Here is an 18,673-nt window from a genome sequence, read left to right as displayed (position 1 = left end):
AATGGGTTTTCTGGGATTGGGTTTTGCATTTTTTCCAAGTTGATGAAGCTTTGGGGATCGGAGGAAGAAGAAGAATGAATTTTTTTTTCTTTTTTTTTTCGTGATGAGGTTTTTTTGGTGCGAAATGACAATTTTACCCCTTGAAGTGGGTCTAGTCGTTAAAGTTAACGTCCAATTTGGACAGAATCAAAGAAATTGGACACCGAAAACTGAAATTGAAAAGCTTGGGGGGTATTCAAAATTGAGAATAGGGGGGTGACACCCCCAAACCTCGGGGGAGTAAACTGAAATTAATCTTGACCCTTCCAAAGTAAAGCAGACTTGTATGAACCCGGTTTCATGCCCCTACAACAAACATGTGATAACCCATGTATAATAATACATCATGACATGCATATAGATCTCATCACACTTGTACTAGAACCTGTGAGTTCCCATACACCATTAATGGCCATAGCCTCTACTGGCATCCATGAAAGACTCATCTCATGCACTTGCACACTTGTAGAACATGCGTAGGAGAAAGAAACACTCGCATCAAAAATGTGATGAGAAACAAAAGAAGATTGCGTTTCTGGGCCACGGTTGAGAATAATTACAGTACTTATGTCATTGTCCTCTTATTCCCTTCATGCCTATATAATGCAGCATATGTAAGAGCAAACACCATTCCAGTTTCTCCCATTATCATACAGACATGGCTATGGTGAAGTTTTTGCTTACAGCGGCCGTGTTCATCTCTCTTTTGGTTCACGGCATGGGCGGTGATAACATGACTACTTGGTTTACTGGTGCAACTGCATCGTTTTACGGCGACATGCATGGCAGTGGAACCAACAGTAAGTACTGCAGTTGATTAATTTCATTCTATTTGACTATAGTAAATTAACAAGATGCGAAAATATTACTACATATTCAAGTCTTTACTCTGTTTTTAGACTATTTGGTAATAAAAAGAACATAACTTTCGAGTTTAGACGTGTTTTTTTTTTTGTGTGTATGCAGATCTGAATAGGATTTAGGTGTTACTCACCTTGCAAAAATGATCTAGTGATTCAAGCTTTTTTGTGTTTTAAATTTTGATCCATAGTATCATCTCTACTAACAAAAAAAAAATCCGTCAATTTGAAAATCGTCAAGCTCTTTATTAGTGTTGCAATCCTGGCAATATTACTCTTGGTGTTCATCTGTTTTTTTAAAGACATTTGGATGAATTATGGTGTTCGATTTGGTTTAATTCTTTTGGTATTATTTTTCAATGGAGAGTTAGAAAGTAACAATTGAATCATAAATCTACATTGCTTACTGAGTCCACAAGCATGAGATCCCTAATTGGGGGTTTGCATATAATTAGTTCATATTATCTTTTTTCTTAGCTAGGTAAAGTAAAATGACTGATGTAGTTTTAACTTTGTGATTATAATTTCACAGAGGGGGCATGTGGATACGGTGATCTCAAAAAACAAGGCTGCTTGGTGACGCAGTCGGATTGATAAACTAGATTTACCAGCAATAAACCTAACAAAGTGTTCTGGAGTCCACCACAGATAAAAGAGACAAATCTCTATTTTATTGATAAAAAGATAAAAGATAGGTTCTGCAGCCGCTTGCGGCTACATAAATAAGACAAAAATAACCTTAGGGCTACTAACACTGAAACCCTAAAGCCCATGGGTAAAAACGAAAACAACCCAAAAATAACTAGGAAAACCATAAGTCCGAAAAATAGAAAAATGCAGTTTTGAGGCCCTAAACGAGCCCGAAAGCCCGAAAAATGCCACACCTCATGAGTCTTGTTTCTGGCGCGATTCCCTTTCCAGAAAGGTAAGGCACGTCCCAATCGGACACCGAGCTGTTTCGTGTCTACTAGTCACTTTTCGTTTTCCTCCTTTAGCACGATCCAACTGTTCTTCAAATTGGGCTGCCATCCGTTCTGCATCACTTGGAGACGACATCTCTCAGCGCAGCACTCTTCAACGATGGCCTTGCTTGTTACGCCCTCATATGTGTTGATGATCCAGTAGGGTGCTTACCCAATGCTGGTGCTGTCTTTGTTACTGCAACCAATTTTTGCCCACCAAATTATACTAAGCCTCTAGAGGGAACCAACAACTGGTGCAACCCACCATCGAAACACTTCAGGTTGTCCCTGCCTATGTTTAAAAAAATCGCAGATGAAAAAACTCGGATGGTACCAGTTATGTATCACAGAGTCCCGTGTGCTAAATATGGAGGGGTTGAGTTCCAAATAGTGAAGGGGGAGTGATGCGTGTGTTATTGTACAACGTTGCCGGTGCTGGTGATGTTTCTGATGTAAAAATTAAGGGCTCTACTACTTCCGGTTGGCTTCAGATGACACGAATTCAGGGCCAAACCGGGCAGATCGGAAACAAATTACAAGGCCAAAGCTTGTCGTTCCTAGTTACCACTAGTGATGGGAAGATGGTAGAGTTTGATAACATTGTGTCCGAAAATTGGCGATTCGGTGAGACCTATGATGGGATCAAGAATTTCTTAATGGGATGAAGCATTTCTAGTGTACCGCCTATATTAAGTACCACCTCAGAAAGATGTGGTCAGTAATAATTGGTAATGTAAAGATTATTTTTCTTAAACAGAGAATTGAATGTTTCGCTGGGTAATTTAGGCTTGCATGAGTTGCATCATTTTACACCAGATCGGTTTTGAGGACATAAAAAGAGAGTGAGGGAGACTTGATGCTTAAACCAACCACCCGTAGACGAGAAACACTGAAACAAACAAGTAATGGTTCTAAAATTTCACATGCATTGAATAAGTTGGACGAGAATTTTATTTTATTTTATTATTATTATTATTTATTTTTTCAGGTATCAGGGTTGAATCTCTTTTCTAAACTCCTATTTTCAAGCAACTCCGAAGTTGGTGTACACAGTACACCAGAGCTTGTGTAAATGTGCCCTCCACTCCTCCAGCTCTTGTAATGCGTCAGTCAAGGCAAGTACAGCCGACAGAGAATTGACTGGCTGATGTCCGATTTCTTTCTACCGCTCATCCCATCATCATCCTACCAACAGAGAATTAAATTTAAGTGACCATAAATGCAAGGACATAAGAATTTTAGATCTTTTTTGTGCAACCATGATATATACGAGAAACAAAACGCAAATTAAGTAAAAAGTTAAAAATTAACCTTTTCCGGGCCCCATAACAATTTGTTTGACATGAATATCGAATAATAATATATCATCACACAATTTTTGTGACGATTTCTAATCTCATATCATGAATGATAAATGATATTATGTAAATACATAATTATGGGATCGTCTACAGTACGTTAATATACCGATACATCAAGTAAACTAGTTCAATACAGAGGTAGACTAGCTCAGTACATGGGTAGACATGCATGGAGTTAGTCTACCCTTGTACCGAGCTAGTCTACCTCTGTATTGAATCTAATCTACTTGATGTATCGATACATTAATGTACTGAAATATTTTCCCATAATTATATCATTGTCAACCAGAACAAGAACAATAGCAACTACTACGTGTTGCACAATTTAAAGGGATGATAGTCATGATACATAAGAATGAATTGCTAGCTTCATAAGAATGATACATAAGAAATGAAAATGAAAATTGTTGAATTAATTCCTTTATACTTTCCTATCATTTGGATTCATATTTATTTGATAAAAATAATTTTGAATAAGATAGTGGAGCAAATTAAATATTTAATTAAGAAACTAAGAATCAACTCATTTTCTTTTGTACAGTTGACACAGTTGCATGTGTCAACTCCAAATTCCGAATGTGTGGCCACACCTGAGCTACTTTCTCCAAGCCTGCCATTGGATATTCAGATGTTACCAACTTCAATTTACTTGTTCAACATACGCAGTGTCCCGTAAATTATCTCACTGAGAGAATCCATTAAGTTCTCTATCGGCCACTTTAAAGTTATCCTATCTGTCTATCTGATTAGTTTTTATGTGATTGCAAACCCAAATTTAGGGAAATTCGTCCAAACAGTGTCTGAACTTTTCCAGACTATTAATTTTCGTACCTAAACTTTGAAAAATGTCACAATGGTACCTGAAGTTTTGACCCCGACCCAATTTCCATACCTGGGAACAGTAAAATCGTCTACGGCGTTAAATTTTGAGGGGTAAATCTGGAACTTCAAGTATTCGCGCCATTTTGATAAGTATGAACAGTGAAATCATTATTTAGCGCCAAATGTGTATTGTCATTGGCAATTGCTCAGTTGACTATAACAAAAAGGGAAATTTGACCCTGCCAATTTGTTGACAGGTGTAAATGTAAACTGATACTCATATTGGGCACAACAAAAGGGATCATTCATTACATAATTTTCAATCAAGCAAGCAAATTAGTGCTATCGTCATGAACATAAGCAATTGCCAACAAAAATTGCCTGAAAATAGCTTCAATGTATCCAAAGCTACTGAAAAAGTCATAATCCCAACAAAAACAAAAAGTTCACTACAGATTAGGCCCTTCATATATTTCCACTAGAATACTCTATTCAGATGATGATGCAAGTCAGTTCATTTGTTCTGAGTCTGTGGTTTTCTGTGTGCAAGGGATTTGAACGTCCTGTGTGTGAACCCAAGCCTAGACTGCATTACATTAAAATTGCCAACTAAACTAATCAGCATATTTCCATAACAGCACAGCTTAGAACAAAGTTTGCTTGCAGAAGTGGGAAAAAAATATACCTGTGTTGCCCAGTTTCCATTGGTGGACTGTTGTGACTGCATAAAAGGCACAGAATCAGATGCTGGAATGCTTTCCTCAGCTTGAACCTCCTGCTGCACATTATCAGTTGGCACCCCCTCATTTTGAACCTCCTGCTGCACAGCCTGATGTTGAACCTCCTCATGTTGAGGCTCAGACTGGTCATTATCATTTGGAGCCTGCATTACAACATACACACAAAATTAATGTATTAAACCCAACATAAATAGCTCCATGGACAACCAATAAAATTACCTGATTTCTGCTGAGACATGTCCTCCTATTGTGGCCTTTCTTCTTACAGATGCCACATTTAACTTGAGTGTAATAAACTTTGGGCAGCTTGGTTAATCCAGCTGGTGGTTCCACTTCACCTAAAACCAAACAAGACAAAATTGAAAGTTTTGAGCATTTAGAAACAACTAATTACATGTATCATCATAAACGAACATAGACCATGCATTAGAACGAACACTGACCTGCTTCTTTGTTTCTAGCCATCTTAGGTCTCCCAGGCTGTCTCCTATAAAGAGGTGGGGCAATAGGCCTGTTTATCATATCCCACTCTTGCACTCCATTTATTGGGTACATGATTGGCTCATATGCCTTCATGTATCTCTCCTTCGTAAAGTAGTCATCGACATACTCATCTGGCGACCTTCCCTTTGAGTATATTGCAGCTATGGCATGGCCACAAGGAAGACCAGAAATATCCCATCTCTTATAGGTACAAGACTTCATATCTAAAGCCACAGAATGTTGTGCCACCACCCCACTTGCACAGCCCACCCCTCTTCCTTGAATTTCAAACCTGAGGTCACTTGACTCCCTTGGTCTATAATCAGCAGCCAAGTCTGCTTGTTTCTTCAACTGTTTCTCCACCCTGGGGCCAACTCTACACCTCCAATTTGGCCCACTTTGTCTCCTGTTTGCCAACCTCAACATTGTGGCCATTCTGATATCTTCCAAGCATGGGAGAATAGGTTTCTTCCTTGCCTCTAGAATGCTTTTGTTGAAGCTTTCACTATGGTTATTGAGCAGAACATCACACTTGAATTTCTCATGAAAATGAGACTTGGACCAGTGTATAGCAGGCCTATCCAAGCACCACTGCCATGCTCCTACTGAACTCTTCTTCATGTCTTCCATTGCACTTGCATACTGGCTCATTGTACAAGCTCTAGCCACTGCCCATAGCTTCTGCTTCAACTCCAACCCTCTATGGCCATCATTCTTGAAATTGTTATGCAGGTGTCTGACACAATGTCGATGTTGGGAGTCTGGAAACAGATCCTTAATTACTTGCTCAAGTCCTTTCTGCTTGTCACTCATGAATGAGTAGTGACTTGAGTGATGTATATCCAAGTCTTCCTTCAGAAATTCCAGAAACCACTGCCATGATTTTCTGCTTTCAGCTTCTGCTATTGCCCATGCAATGGGATATATACCATTGTTCCCGTCTATTCCTACTGCAGATAAAAGCTGTCCCTTATGTACACCCTTAAGGTGACAACCATCCAGCCCTATTATGGGCCTGCACCCCTCCCTCCAACCTTTCTTCAGAGCCTCGATGCAAATATATATTCTTTTAAACCTAGTCAACTCCCCATCCAACTCAGTGGCTATCCAGACTGAGGTCCCTGGGTTCCTTTTCTTCAATTCATGTGCATAGCTTTCTAAGAGGTTGTACTGGTCTGCATAACTTCCCTGAGCCTTCTTAGTTGCCTGCACCTTGGCTCTGTAAGCCATTTGGTATCCCACTTTCATTCCGAAGTCCTTGTTGACTGCATTTTGTATACCTTCTGTTGACCACTTCGGATCATTCAAAAAAAATTCCATGTACTCCTAAGCCAGGAATGGTGCATGCATGTGATACACTTTGCCTGCCAAAGAACTGCACTTGTGCTCAAGCTGCAGGCCTTTTATGTAGATGGTAGGATTCTCGTGGTCGGTGGAACTGGCATATATCCTCCATGGGCAATCCTCTGAAGTAACGCATACAACACAGACCTTGTGCCTTGTGTTTGTCTGAAACTTGAGCTCCTTCTTAGTCTACACAGAGTGCTTCCTAATTGCACTCTTGAATTCCCTAGAATTAGGAAAAGCCATCCAGAGTTCAAATGTAGGCCTCCTCATGTCAGATTTGTTGTTGAACTCCCTCCAATTAGAGTACCTTCTTCTGCACTTCATTGCAAACCTGCCTCGATCCTCACCCTCATCAGAAGATCCATGTAAACTGCCCTCACCATCTGAACCTTCCAAATCATCTTCAGAAATAGCTCCCTCGAACCCCATTTCGGCATACTCTTCTGCTAACCCAGTGTCACCATCAACATTGTTGTTGAACTCTTGATCATCCTCTGAACTGATGTCCTCATAGTCTGAGTCCACTATCCCATCAAAATCAGGGTCATCTGAATCCGTTGAACTGTCCGAGTCAACTACATCGTCAGACTGCCTGTTAACTGTTGTAGAACTCTCCCCAGCAGACCTTGTTGAATACCTTTTTGCATTTCCTTTCTTGGTCTTAGCAGTTTGTTTCTTAGTCTTCTTCACTGCTTCTTCTTCGACTGCAGGTCTTTTCTCGTTGTCCATGGTTATCTTCTTAGATTTCAGTGTCACTCTTGCATTTGGCCCATGGGCCCTCTGTGTAGCTGTCGATGTTTGCCTAGTTTCTCTAGGTGGCCCAGTTGGCCCAACACCACTTTCTGGCCCAGTTTCCTTATGTGGCCCAGATGGCCCAGTTTCCCTATCTGGCCCATCAGTCCTAACTTCCCTATCTTGCCCATCAGTCCTAACTTCCCTATCTTGCCCATCAGTCTCAACTTCCCTTTCTGCATCACCATCAACATTAACCTCCCTATCTGACCCTAAACCATCATGCTCTTCTTCATCATCAGTTGATCCAAAATCTTCTCCAAAAGGAAAAGGCCCATCCCCATATTCAAACCCTACATCAGGACCAACACCTTCATCTTGAAGGCCGATAATATTTGGTCCATCTTCTATATCTTCAATATAATGGCCAATGAAGCCAATATGATCCAGATCCTCCTGAAACACACCTAATTCCTCTTCAGTAAACACCTTCCTTTCTGCTAAGCACACAATGTACATTTCCAGCATCTTGGTTGTCTGAGGTATAAATTTGCACATATCAATTGCATCCTTGTCAGTCACAATTGGCAAGTACCCTGTGTCATCTTCACTGCCTGGAACCCTAAACCAATACCCTATTGGACCTGCCTGATAACCCAGGTCATTAGCCCAATAATTTAACCCAGTATAAGACACCTTATCAGCGTCTACACCATCCACATAGACCACATCCCCCCCTCTATACTCCCTATTACAGCCCTTCCGACTATAAAACCTCCCTCCATGGTGAATTTTCATGGTAAACACATCTCCTGCATTTCACAAAATAATCATATTAAGCTGGGATTCAAAAATTACAGTGTTAAACATTGTAAGATGAAAACCCTAAATTTGGACCTAACAACCCTAAACCCACAAAACCACCAGTCTGCCACTCAACACCCTAAACCCTAAAGGCATTAACATTTAACCCACCCAACAACCAATTCCACCCATCAATTAACTCCATCACATGAATGAATTCCAGCCTAGTACCTGGGGATTTAATAAACCCACCAACCCAACCCCAAACCATAAAGCAAGGTAATTTAACAAACTCTTCTACCTCACTCCCGACATAACACATACAAAATGTATAAAGAATGCATATGCAGACAAAAGCCAAACAAAAAACAACCCAACATCTTCGAAACCCTAAAACAAAGCTACTTTGTTGACCAGTTCTGTTACTTTCCTATTCATTTATATCCCAATCGAGTATAAAGAAGACAAGGAAAAGCTTTTGGAATGGGGACCATTTCTTTTCACTGTAGTTTTACCTGAATAGTGGCCTCGCTCCCCATCCAGACGAAAGTATCGCCAGTATTTTGCCATGTTGGATTCGATTCCAGATCCAGATGTGGTGTACGGGGATTGAACGATTCTCTTCTATCACTCAGAGAATCGAATATCTCTGACTCACTGAAGATAAGATTCGGGTGAAGGAGAGAAAGAGTTTGACTCGTATGCCAAAGGCAATGACCCAATTTGGGGGAAAAGGGTTCGTTCGAGTCGAGATCTCTTGAAGTTCCAGATTTACCCCTCAAAATTTAACGCCGTAGACGATTTTACTGTTCCCAAGTATGGAAATTGGGTCGGGGTCAAAACTTCAGGTACCATTGTGACATTTTTCAAAGTTTAGGTACGAAAATTAATAGTCTGGAAAAGTTCAGACACTGTTTGGACGAATTTCCCTGAGCTACTTTCTCCAAGCCTGCCATTGGATATTCAGATGTTACCAAGTTCAATTTACTTGTTCAACATACGCAGTGTCCCGTAAATTATCTCACTGAGAGAATCCATTAAGTTCTCTATCGGCCACTTTAAAGTTATCCTATCTGTCTATCTGATTAGTTTTTATGTGATTGCAAACCCAAATTTATGTAAACACAATAAATCTATCCTTCTTTTGTATATGATAGTATAATCTTGCTTAGCATGTTCTATTTAATATTCAAGTGGATATAATTTAGATTCCTTTTGGCTTGTAATGTATATACATCTTAGCACTATTCATTCATTTTGAGACAGCTTGATATTACTGTTGGAAGGGATGGCTAAGATTATAGCTCTTTAAGAGCAAGTTTACTCATTGGTCAGGGTCACTGGGTTACCAGGTCAAAACACTATTCACTGTCATAAGATGTCCGTTTCCACCCGTTGTATTTGGGTTATTGGGTCAGTTACTGTTCATTAAATATTCTGTTAATTTATTTATTATAAAAATAAAATTTATTTAAAAATTTAGAGTTAGAATTTTTTTTTGAAATCCTATATAATTAAGTCAATTATTGAGGGAATGGTTAAATTTTTGAAATACCATATATACCCTCACATAATATAGATATTTATAAATAAATTATTTCTATATGAGGATAAGATAGTCAATTGACTATATTATATTTAAAAAAAATTGATATACTTCCCATGAAAAAAGGAGAAACTTCCCCACCATCGGGAGAGAAACTCTTGTAACATTTTAAATTTAAAAAAAATAAAAATAAAAACAAATTGACTTGTGCGGAACACATGTTAAGAGGCTAATATATTATAAAAATGAAATATATCATATATTTGAATGAAAAATGAAATAGATGTTCAAGTATATCCAGAATATGTGTCTGGCCCAGTATATCCAGAATATGTGTTTGGCCCAAAGTCTAGGTTACTTGTCGAAATTGTAATAGGGTTAATCTTAGAGATATTCTCAGAGATATCTTCGTAGATATCCAATCATTGTACGATTATGTTTCCATGTACAACTCTGATTCTATACCTGTAATCCTCTATATAAAGACACTCCTATTATCAATGAAAGACACAGCAATTTCTCTGCCAAATTTCGATTTCCTTAAACACGTTATCAGCACGAAGCCCTAATCTTGAAACCCTAAAATCGTAGCCTCAACCACAGCCGCACATTTTGAAGCCCACGATCCCAGGAGCCCAGAACCTGTTGAAAAATCCCCGAACCGGTCACCGGAAGTCCCTGAACTGGCCGGGTTAGCCTCACTCCAACCCTGCACCCTCGTCGACCCCCACCTCTCGCACGCCTGCTCACGCTTCTATTGACAGCTCCTCGACAGATCTCGGCAGCCCTCGCTCACAGCTCTGCGAGCAGGCCTCGCTAGCCCTCGACAGGTCTTGGTAGCCCCTTCGCCCCCTTGTGCTATCACCCATCGACAAATCTCAGTAGCCCCACGCCCAACCTCTCTCAGCCCCACGCAGCCCTGCAGCAGCTTCAACGACCCCTCGTCGACCCACCACCGTCGGCCACCACCAAATTCCAGCGACTTTCCAGCAATTTTTTAGGTATGTTTTATAACTTCCCGTTTTTGAAGTTTCTATTCTTTTTCTCGGGGACTTGCAACCTCCCTTCTTCTATCCCCCTTTCTTCTTCAAATGGGAGACCTAAGCCGAACTGTGGGGGATCGAGCTCACTCCAAGCTTGGAGCTTGTAGAGTCCTCCAAACTTAGAGTTTGTTGAGAAGATACGATCGACCACAAACACATCTTAGAATCGAATTTCTTGGGAGGGACTACATTCAGAAATTTTTATTGTTTTCGGGGTAGCCTTTCGCTCTAAAACTAACCATCTTTTCTTGTTGTTTTTCAGGATGAGTAACCTGAACAAGTTGAACTTTACTCCACTGGAGACAACAGGTGCAGGATATCACAAATGGGTTCGTGATGTGCGCCAGCATCTTAAGGCTGAAGGGATTTTGAGTACGATCCTTGAGCCAAATCATAATGTGCTTACTCCTCAACAAGCTGCCGTTTTGGAAGCGAATAGAGCTAATTTGGAGGCAAACCAGGCCAAGACCATTATTCTCATGACATGTCACATGAATGACGCGCTCCAAAACGAATACCTTAATGAAGAGGACCCTAGAAAGCTATAGGTAGAACTCGAAGAGCGATTTGGCAACGTTCGTGACTCCCTTCTTCCTGATTTAGAAGTGAGATGGCACAGCCTCCGCTTATGTGATTTCAAGTTTGTACTTGACTACAACTTGGAAGCCCTTCGTATCAAGTCTTTGATGAAATTCTGTGGTAAGAACATCACTAATACGATGTTGATCGAGAAGACTCTCTTTACCTTCCCCGTCTCTGCATTGATGATTGCTAAGAATTATCAGATTGATGTTAATGCCATACACATCACAAGGTTTCATGAGCTTATTGGAGCCATGAACGTAGCTGAAAAGCACGACAACATACTTGTAAGGAACTATAACTCTAGACCCGTGGGAACCATATCTATTTCGGAGTCTAACTATAGTAGCGCCCTTAAGAGAAAACGCAAGGAGCGAAACCCTAAGGAAAGGGATAATTATGGACGTTCTGGTCCATATTCTCACCCCAAAGAGGAAGGAAATCGCCAAGATAGGCGTTTAAAAAACCTTAGAGGTCAACGTGTGAAGAGAGAAGGAGGCCGAGCCTCCGGCTATGGTGGTGACGCCACCAAGGTCAATAGCAGTCCTAATCATGCCCCTAAAGCGCCTCGATAAGGGAGCCTGACCATAAAGATGTTTGTCTTCGGTGTGGAACGTCTGGACATTGGGCCAAAGCTTGTAAAGCATCCTAGAATGTTGAAAACGCTTACAAGATTTATCATGAAGCAAGGGAAGCAAATTACATGGAACAAGAAGATCAAGATGGCAATCTTGATTTCAGGGTGGAAAACTTTAAAGGCCAAGATTAAGAGATTGGAGATTTTGTTTAAGTCTTTTATATTTTCCAAGAGATGTAGGCAATTGCCATATTATTTTTGTAGTAAATGCCAATGATTTAGTCTTTCTTCAAACTAGGCTCATCCAAAGTAAGTGTGATGTTTAGGAAGATTTTGAGATAAGTGGTACTTAAGCGAGCCTTGCTCCACTGACATTTCTCTACTCACCTGGTCACATTTATTTTGGAGTTACCGAAAGAAGTTAGACGACTACCATTGTTTTACATTAGCTAGTTCATTGAATTAGATTTTCTTTGGTTAAAGAGCCAACGATGTAATTCTATTATGTTGGCTTATTAATAAAAGTTGAGTTCTTTTCATTATGACTCCTTTTTAATTATGAGTTTTCTTTTTAGGAATGGATTCTAGAGAACTGCAATGTCTTGCGGATAGTGTGACTACGCACACCATTATCCGCCATAGACAATTATTCTTGGAGATGTTGCCTACATGTTCCTCTATGACTACGATGGTTGGGCCATCAGGATTAGTTCAAGGACATGGAGTCGCCCAATTCCTCTTGCCAAATGGTACCTTGATAAATGTCGCAGAAGCTCTCTATGCTCCTAAGGCAACCACACCTTATTGAGCTTTAAAGATATCAGAGTCAACGGATTCTATGTGGAAACGCATACTGAAAACAAAAAAGAGTTCCTTTGCATTACCTCTAATGATTACGGACGAAAGCGCACCTTAGAGAAGCTTATGTGTTAATCTAGTGGACTTTATGTCACTACCATTCGACCTATTGAATCCAACAATGTGATAAGAGAAGATCTCTTGGATTCAGACACATATTGGTTTTGGCATGACTGACTAGGACATCCTGGTCATGATATGATGATCCGTATACTAAAGACTTCACACGGACATCCATTCTTTCGAGTGAAAACAAGCAAGAATCAGAGATTGATTCTGGGACTAAGTGTGACCACCGCCACTGCCACCTCTGACGCTGCCGCCGTCCACCGCCGGCCTAGGGCCGTCGTCGTCCCTCCTCCTGACGCTATGGTAGGCGTCTCCCATGGCCATGACGCCATGGATGCCAATTCCCATGGCCATGACGCTATGATCAGTGATGTAGTTACCAATTTTGCTTCGAATAGCTCTTCAGACGCTGATGCCCAACCAAAATCCTTATTGGTTACTTCTAAGGCCCCTCGCTCGTTTTACAAAGCCTGTTTCTTAGGAAAATTAGGACTGAGACTGTTCTATGCAAAGGATCCCAAAATACTCATTCCGTTCTTGCAGAGAATCCAAGGGGATATCTGTGGACCTATTCAACCACTGCCTTTTAAATACTTTATGGTGTTGGTTGATGTGTCGACACGTTAGTCACATGTCGCGCTGTTGTCCACTGAAAATGCTGCTTATGCTAAACTCCTAGCCCAAATTATTCACCTATGGGCTCACTACCCGGACCACCCTATTAAGTCAATTCGACTTGATAATGCTGGGGAGTTTACATCGAAAATGTTCGATGACTATTGCATATCACTGGGGATTGATGTAGAGCATCCAGTTCCTTATGTTCATACCCAAAATGGTATTGCGAAAGTCGCTATTAAGCGACTACAAATGATAGCTCAGACATTGGTTATGCGCACCAATCTCTCTATTTTCACTTGGGGATATGCAATACTGCATGCAGCCACGCTAATTCGTCTACGACCTACTACCACCCAACCTTATTCTGTGTTACAGCTAGTGACTGGGTACGAGCCTGACATCTCGCACTTACGCATATTTGGGTGTACCATTTATGTGCCTACACCGCCATAGCGTACTAAGATCGGTTCACAGAGACAAATGGGCATATATGTTGGATATGAGGCTCCAACTATAGTCTACTACCTGGAACCCTTAACAGGCGATCTCTTTACCGCTACATTTGCGGATTGCCACTTTGATGAGACAGTCTTCCCGTCGTTAGGGGAAGATAATAATACAAATGTTTAGCAGGAACGACAGGAATTGTCGTGGTCTGTCCCCACTATGTGTCATCTCGATCCCCGTACCTCATAGTTCGAACTTGAAGTGCGAAGAATTATCGAGCTTCAGAGCATAGCAGATACCCTGCCTGATGCATTTTCTAATACTGCTAAAGTGACAAGATTACAGATACCTGCTGCAAATGTTCCTGCAAGGATTGACATCCCAAATACTAGACGTAACGCCGCTCCTGAGATACCAGAAGATGGCGCCACTGACATATTGGCAGTGATGTGGTGTATATGGTCGTAGGTCTCACAAGAAAGCACGGTAGATAGTTGGTTCAAAGGATACTCGCCCTAGAAAGAGAGTGAATGAGGCAAAAACAAATCCTTTGATCATCCCACTACTAGAATAATGCTAATAGACATCACGTCATTTAAATCGGTTAAGATTTCAACTGATGTAAAAAGTTTTTCTAACATCGGTTTCTAAAAAACCGATTTCTATTTATATATTTAACATCAGTTGTTACTGTTAACTGATGTCTATACTTTGAATCATAAATTTTTAAAATGGCGGACAGACTAAGTTAAAAAAATTCGCGTAGGCGGGGAACAAAATTGAACAGTCAGTTTCCCACTTTACCTCACCCACTGACCCATTTTCTTTGCTCTTCAGTCTTCACACTATCTCTCTCTCTCTCTCTCTCTCTCTATCTGCCTCACCCGTTGACCCATTTTCTTTGTGGCTCATCTCGAAGGTGGACTGAACGGAACTATGTGACCTTGCTTCTAGTCGTGGCCGGAGGACGTGCAGTCTGCCGTTGACTCGTCGAAGGAAGGCGAAGAAGATGATGGCTGTGGTGAGTCCACCTTGGTGGTCCGAGGTCGATGACGGAGGAAAGAGTCTTCCAGATCCACTTTCTCTCTCCTCCATCTCTCTCTCTCTGGAAAGGACGTTGAGTTTCTTTAATTTTGATTCTATGTAGTTTCTGGATTTCGTTTTGGTTTCCCAATTTGTCGATTAAGTGTTATCCCTAGTTAATTTGCTTATCTAGTTGTGCTTGGGGGTTAGGATTTCTATTGGAGAGGAAATTTCTGGTGGTGAAGAAGAGAGGGAAGAAGGAGGAGAATCCCAATGTCCAGTGCGCAAATGCAAAGAGAAAGGCGATTCGAAAAAGTGTATGTGTTTGGCGTACGAGAATCTGAGGGCTCTCAGGAAGAGTTCTTCAAGACCCGACTTGAACCTGAGGGGTTGAAGGAGTCCTACAGGGCCGATCAGGAATTCAAGGACGAAATCTAGAAGGGGTTGCTGATTCAAGCCAGGGACTTCGATTTGGGATGGAAGTCTGGGAAGGTAAATTTTATGCAAAGCAGGTGTTTGTTTAATTGCCTCACTCGGCTAATATTGCAATGCATTGATTAATTTTTCAGGGTACGAGAATGTGAATTGGGGTTTACGGTTTCTGTAACCAGGATTGTTTCTTGGATGCATTTCTAATTTTTCTGATGACACTTTTAACATTTATATCAGATGTGGTCTTATTTGATTGCAAAGAGTAAGGAAGGCGGGGTTACTAATGTTGCCACCAATGTTCAATGATGCCACCAATGTTCTTCAGAGTTGGGACCCAACTCTGGTCAATCCCTGCACCTGGTTCCATGTTACCTGTGATGCTAATAACCATGTGATCCGTTTGTAAGTTTATTCTCTCTTCGATTTTGAAATAGGGTGTTTGTTGTTTGAGTTTGAATTTGTTTATCAATTACCTTTTTGAATTAATTTCTTGTAATTTTTGTGGCTTGATTGACTTTCTCGTCTTCAATTTTAGGGATTTGGGCAACTCTAACATTCTGGGTCTTTGGGGCCAGAGCTTGGGCAGCTGAAGCACCTGGAATACTTGTATGTTTCCCTTACTCAAACCAAGTTGCTTATGCTTTATTGGGTTTGCTAGAAAAGCTTTAACTTTAAGAATGTGAACTTTCTTAATTAGACCTTAATTAGTGATTATGTACCTGGTTGTAAAGGGAACAGTTCCTTAAATTTTTTAATTTGAAGTTATTCCTACATGATTAATTGTAACGGATAATGAACCTTGAGGTCCTCATGGCTCTGCATTGGCAGAGATCGCACAGGCCACTAAGAAATTGTTAGTTTTGTTTTGGCATAGCCTTGTTTAAAGATTTCCTTTAATACCTTTTTCTAGAATCTAGAAGCAACTTGGTTCACTGTACTGGACTTACTAGATGAATATTATGATCTTTCAGTTCGGAATGTCAGATGGTTATGAATGTTTTATGGACAAGATTGAGTGAGACAGGCAAGGACTGGCGTCTTGTCTATAAGGTAAGAATCTGATCAGCTCTGTTCAAATGCAATGCTTATTGTTGTTCATAAATTTTATTTTCTGCTTCACTTGGTTCATGGGCTTTTTTAATCGTTCAACTGAAATCATTTCTGTATCAATCATTGATGTGTTTTTACCAAAAGAACTAAGTTGGTTAAAGTTTATTCTTCCAGAGTTTGTTGTTATATATCTACAGTTTTGATGTGTTTCTGCAGAATTTATTAATGTAATCCATTTCATATCCCATTCTCTGCTGTATTCTTCTCTATAGTTTTGATGTGTTTTTATATATCTACTATTACTCTTGGTATTAATCTAACCATCTGTGAAGAACTTACATTGGAAATGGTTTTGTTAATCACTTGAAGTTGAAATTGGGAAAACATTCATTGAGGAACATCTAAAAGGTTGGTGACATGAATCATTTGCCCTCCTCCTTTATGTTTTTTCATTCAAGACTTGTGAGAAAAGTTCAGTTCTAATTCTTCACATTGCTGTATTACCTGTTTGATCAGAATATGGAAGGACCAGTCACATATACAATTGGCATACAGCTTCCTCCATTTTCTTCTATTATAGCTTCTTCACATATGCTATGTAATGATTGTTAAACTGGTTAATGAACCTGTTGCAGTTATCCTTTCGATGAGAATACTCCACTTGTTGATGATCCAGAGTACATCTTTGCATTAGGTGAAACAATATTCAAGGGACTGCAAAGCGGAGATAAGGATGGGGTCTGGCTAATGCAGGTAAAATGAAGGATTTAATTGAGTCTTACTATTTAACTCCGAGACAGTGATTGGAGCAAGACCACACTTGCTCTTAGGAAATGCTTCTGTATCAACGCCCAATTTCTTTTCTCATCAGATAGATTTGATCAAACAGCAAAGCTACTTAGTTTTGGGGGTGAATTCATGGGAGGCTTGACAAAGAACAAGGGGTTATCTGCTTTGCTTATCAGCGTTGGTAAGCACTCATTGAATTGAGTCTGTAGCTTTTAATGCCACTCTTAATGGAGCCCAATTGGAGTAAAATTTATACCATCTTGGATTTTCTTTGATTTTAGCTTTTCAGAATTTATTTTCGTTATTTTCAGGAACTGGATTTGCTGCTGTTCATCACTATTTATTCAAATATGTGCTTTAGTTGTGATCAGCAGATCATTATCATATTTCATCTGTTCCTCAATTTTGCATATGTCAGTATACTTTATTTTTCCTTATTCACCTTATTAATTGCTGATCTCTTCTTAATTTTGCCTCTAGATTTTTTTCTTCTTTTGGTCAAAGCTGTAGATTTTTGAGAATTGTTGATGAGTACTTGGTGGTTCTTCTTCTTCCAAGGTTTTTCTGAACCCAAGTGTTGAGGTAATTTTCTCAACTTCAATTTCATTTTGTTATCAGGATTTGATTGTATTCAATTTGATTATGGATTTGTATTCTTATGGATTTTATGGCAATGTTGGCTTAGAAAAACAAGAAGGGGCAAGAGACCTAGAAAGGGAGGCAACCGATTCTGGAAGAGTATTGGGCTGCGCACCAAGCCCCACAGGGATGGGATGCCTCTTGGGAAAATCTAATTAGCAGTCTTGATGGGAAAATCTGCAGTTCACTCTTTCAACTACAAACTGAAAGAAGCTTCTTGGGAAAGAGGAAGAAATTGAGAAAGCCTCCGAAGGGGTATGAATTCGTTGGGTTATTGCCATGGAGAGAATTTGTAAAACAGAGGAGTACAGAACAATGGCTGGTATGATGAGTTTGTATATGTAGAAGGCTCTCATTTATACATTATATAGTAGAGTTACTTTTCTGAATCAGTAGTTGACTGTAATAGAAGCTTACTTTCTGGCAAAACTTTTTGAAACTACCTCAAGCTCTAATTTTGGATAGAAATTAATACAATTCCTTAATATTTAAAGTACATTTGAATTTCATGTTATTTGTGGATCAGCTTTGTAGTATCAAATAAAAACCGATGTCTAGCATTACTATGGACTTTGATATATAAACAAAAACGATGTCTAGTATAAATATGGACATCGAGATACAAACGAAAACCGATGTCTAGCATTACTATGGACATCAATATATAAACAAAACCGATGTCTAGATTACTATGGACATCAATATATAAACAAAAACCGATGTCTAGGATAAATATGGACATCGAGATACAAACAAATACCGATGTCTATAATAACTATGGACATCGATAAATAAACAAAACCGATGTCTATCATAAATATGGACATCAGTTCAAACTATACTACAG

General features: G+C 39.9%; 1 protein-coding gene, 1 long non-coding RNA gene and 1 pseudogene across 9 annotated transcripts; 2 read left to right on the top strand and 1 right to left on the bottom strand.

The window, feature by feature from the left end:
- Positions 1 to 697: 697 nt before the first annotated feature.
- LOC133730461 (expansin-A23-like) lies at positions 698 to 2,526 on the top strand (annotated as a pseudogene).
- A 445-nt stretch (positions 2,527 to 2,971) lies between these two features.
- On the bottom strand, positions 2,972 to 6,497 carry LOC133730460 (uncharacterized). Its single transcript, XM_062158045.1, has 4 exons — positions 5,228 to 6,497; positions 5,004 to 5,122; positions 4,730 to 4,927; positions 2,972 to 3,046 (listed from the first exon to the last, which is right to left on the bottom strand). The coding sequence occupies exons 1-4, from the start codon at positions 6,495 to 6,497 to the stop codon at positions 2,972 to 2,974; spliced, it is 1,662 nt and encodes a 553-aa protein (XP_062014029.1).
- Positions 6,498 to 14,741: 8,244 nt separating this feature from the next.
- Positions 14,742 to 18,311, top strand: LOC133728973 (uncharacterized). 8 transcript variants are annotated; one of them, XR_009856157.1, is made up of 9 exons: positions 14,742 to 14,914; positions 15,127 to 15,408; positions 15,586 to 15,750; positions 15,884 to 15,954; positions 16,320 to 16,398; positions 17,034 to 17,151; positions 17,270 to 17,368; positions 17,668 to 17,769; positions 17,873 to 18,311. It is a non-coding gene; the product is annotated as an uncharacterized LOC133728973 (long non-coding RNA). The 8 variants fall into 8 exon arrangements; XR_009856153.1 differs by having other exon boundaries at positions 14,742 to 15,009; XR_009856155.1 differs by adding an exon at positions 16,768 to 16,806 and having other exon boundaries at positions 14,742 to 15,408; positions 16,915 to 17,151.
- Positions 18,312 to 18,673: the final 362 nt, after the last annotated feature.

Source organism: Rosa rugosa, chromosome 2 (assembly GCF_958449725.1).
Source record: "Rosa rugosa chromosome 2, drRosRugo1.1, whole genome shotgun sequence".
NCBI lineage: Eukaryota > Viridiplantae > Streptophyta > Magnoliopsida > Rosales > Rosaceae > Rosa > Rosa rugosa.
The sequence above is the reverse complement of the archived record's forward strand: the minus strand, read 5'-3'. Positions and strand labels throughout refer to the sequence as shown.

What these genes read in the sequence shown, in the direction of transcription:
- LOC133730460 (XM_062158045.1), bottom strand. Translation starts at nt 6,497, where the DNA reads ATGGCTTACAGAGCCAAGGTGCAGGCAACTAAGAAGGCTCAGGGAAGT. An exon ending in GGCTAGAAACAAAGAAGCAG is followed by an intron (nt 5,123 to 5,227) that starts GTCAGTGTTCGT and finishes GTTTGGTTTTAG; the next exon opens with GTGAAGTGGAACCACCAGCT. An exon ending in CATGTCTCAGCAGAAATCAG is followed by an intron (nt 4,928 to 5,003) that starts GTAATTTTATTG and finishes GTTGTAATGCAG; the next exon opens with GCTCCAAATGATAATGACCA.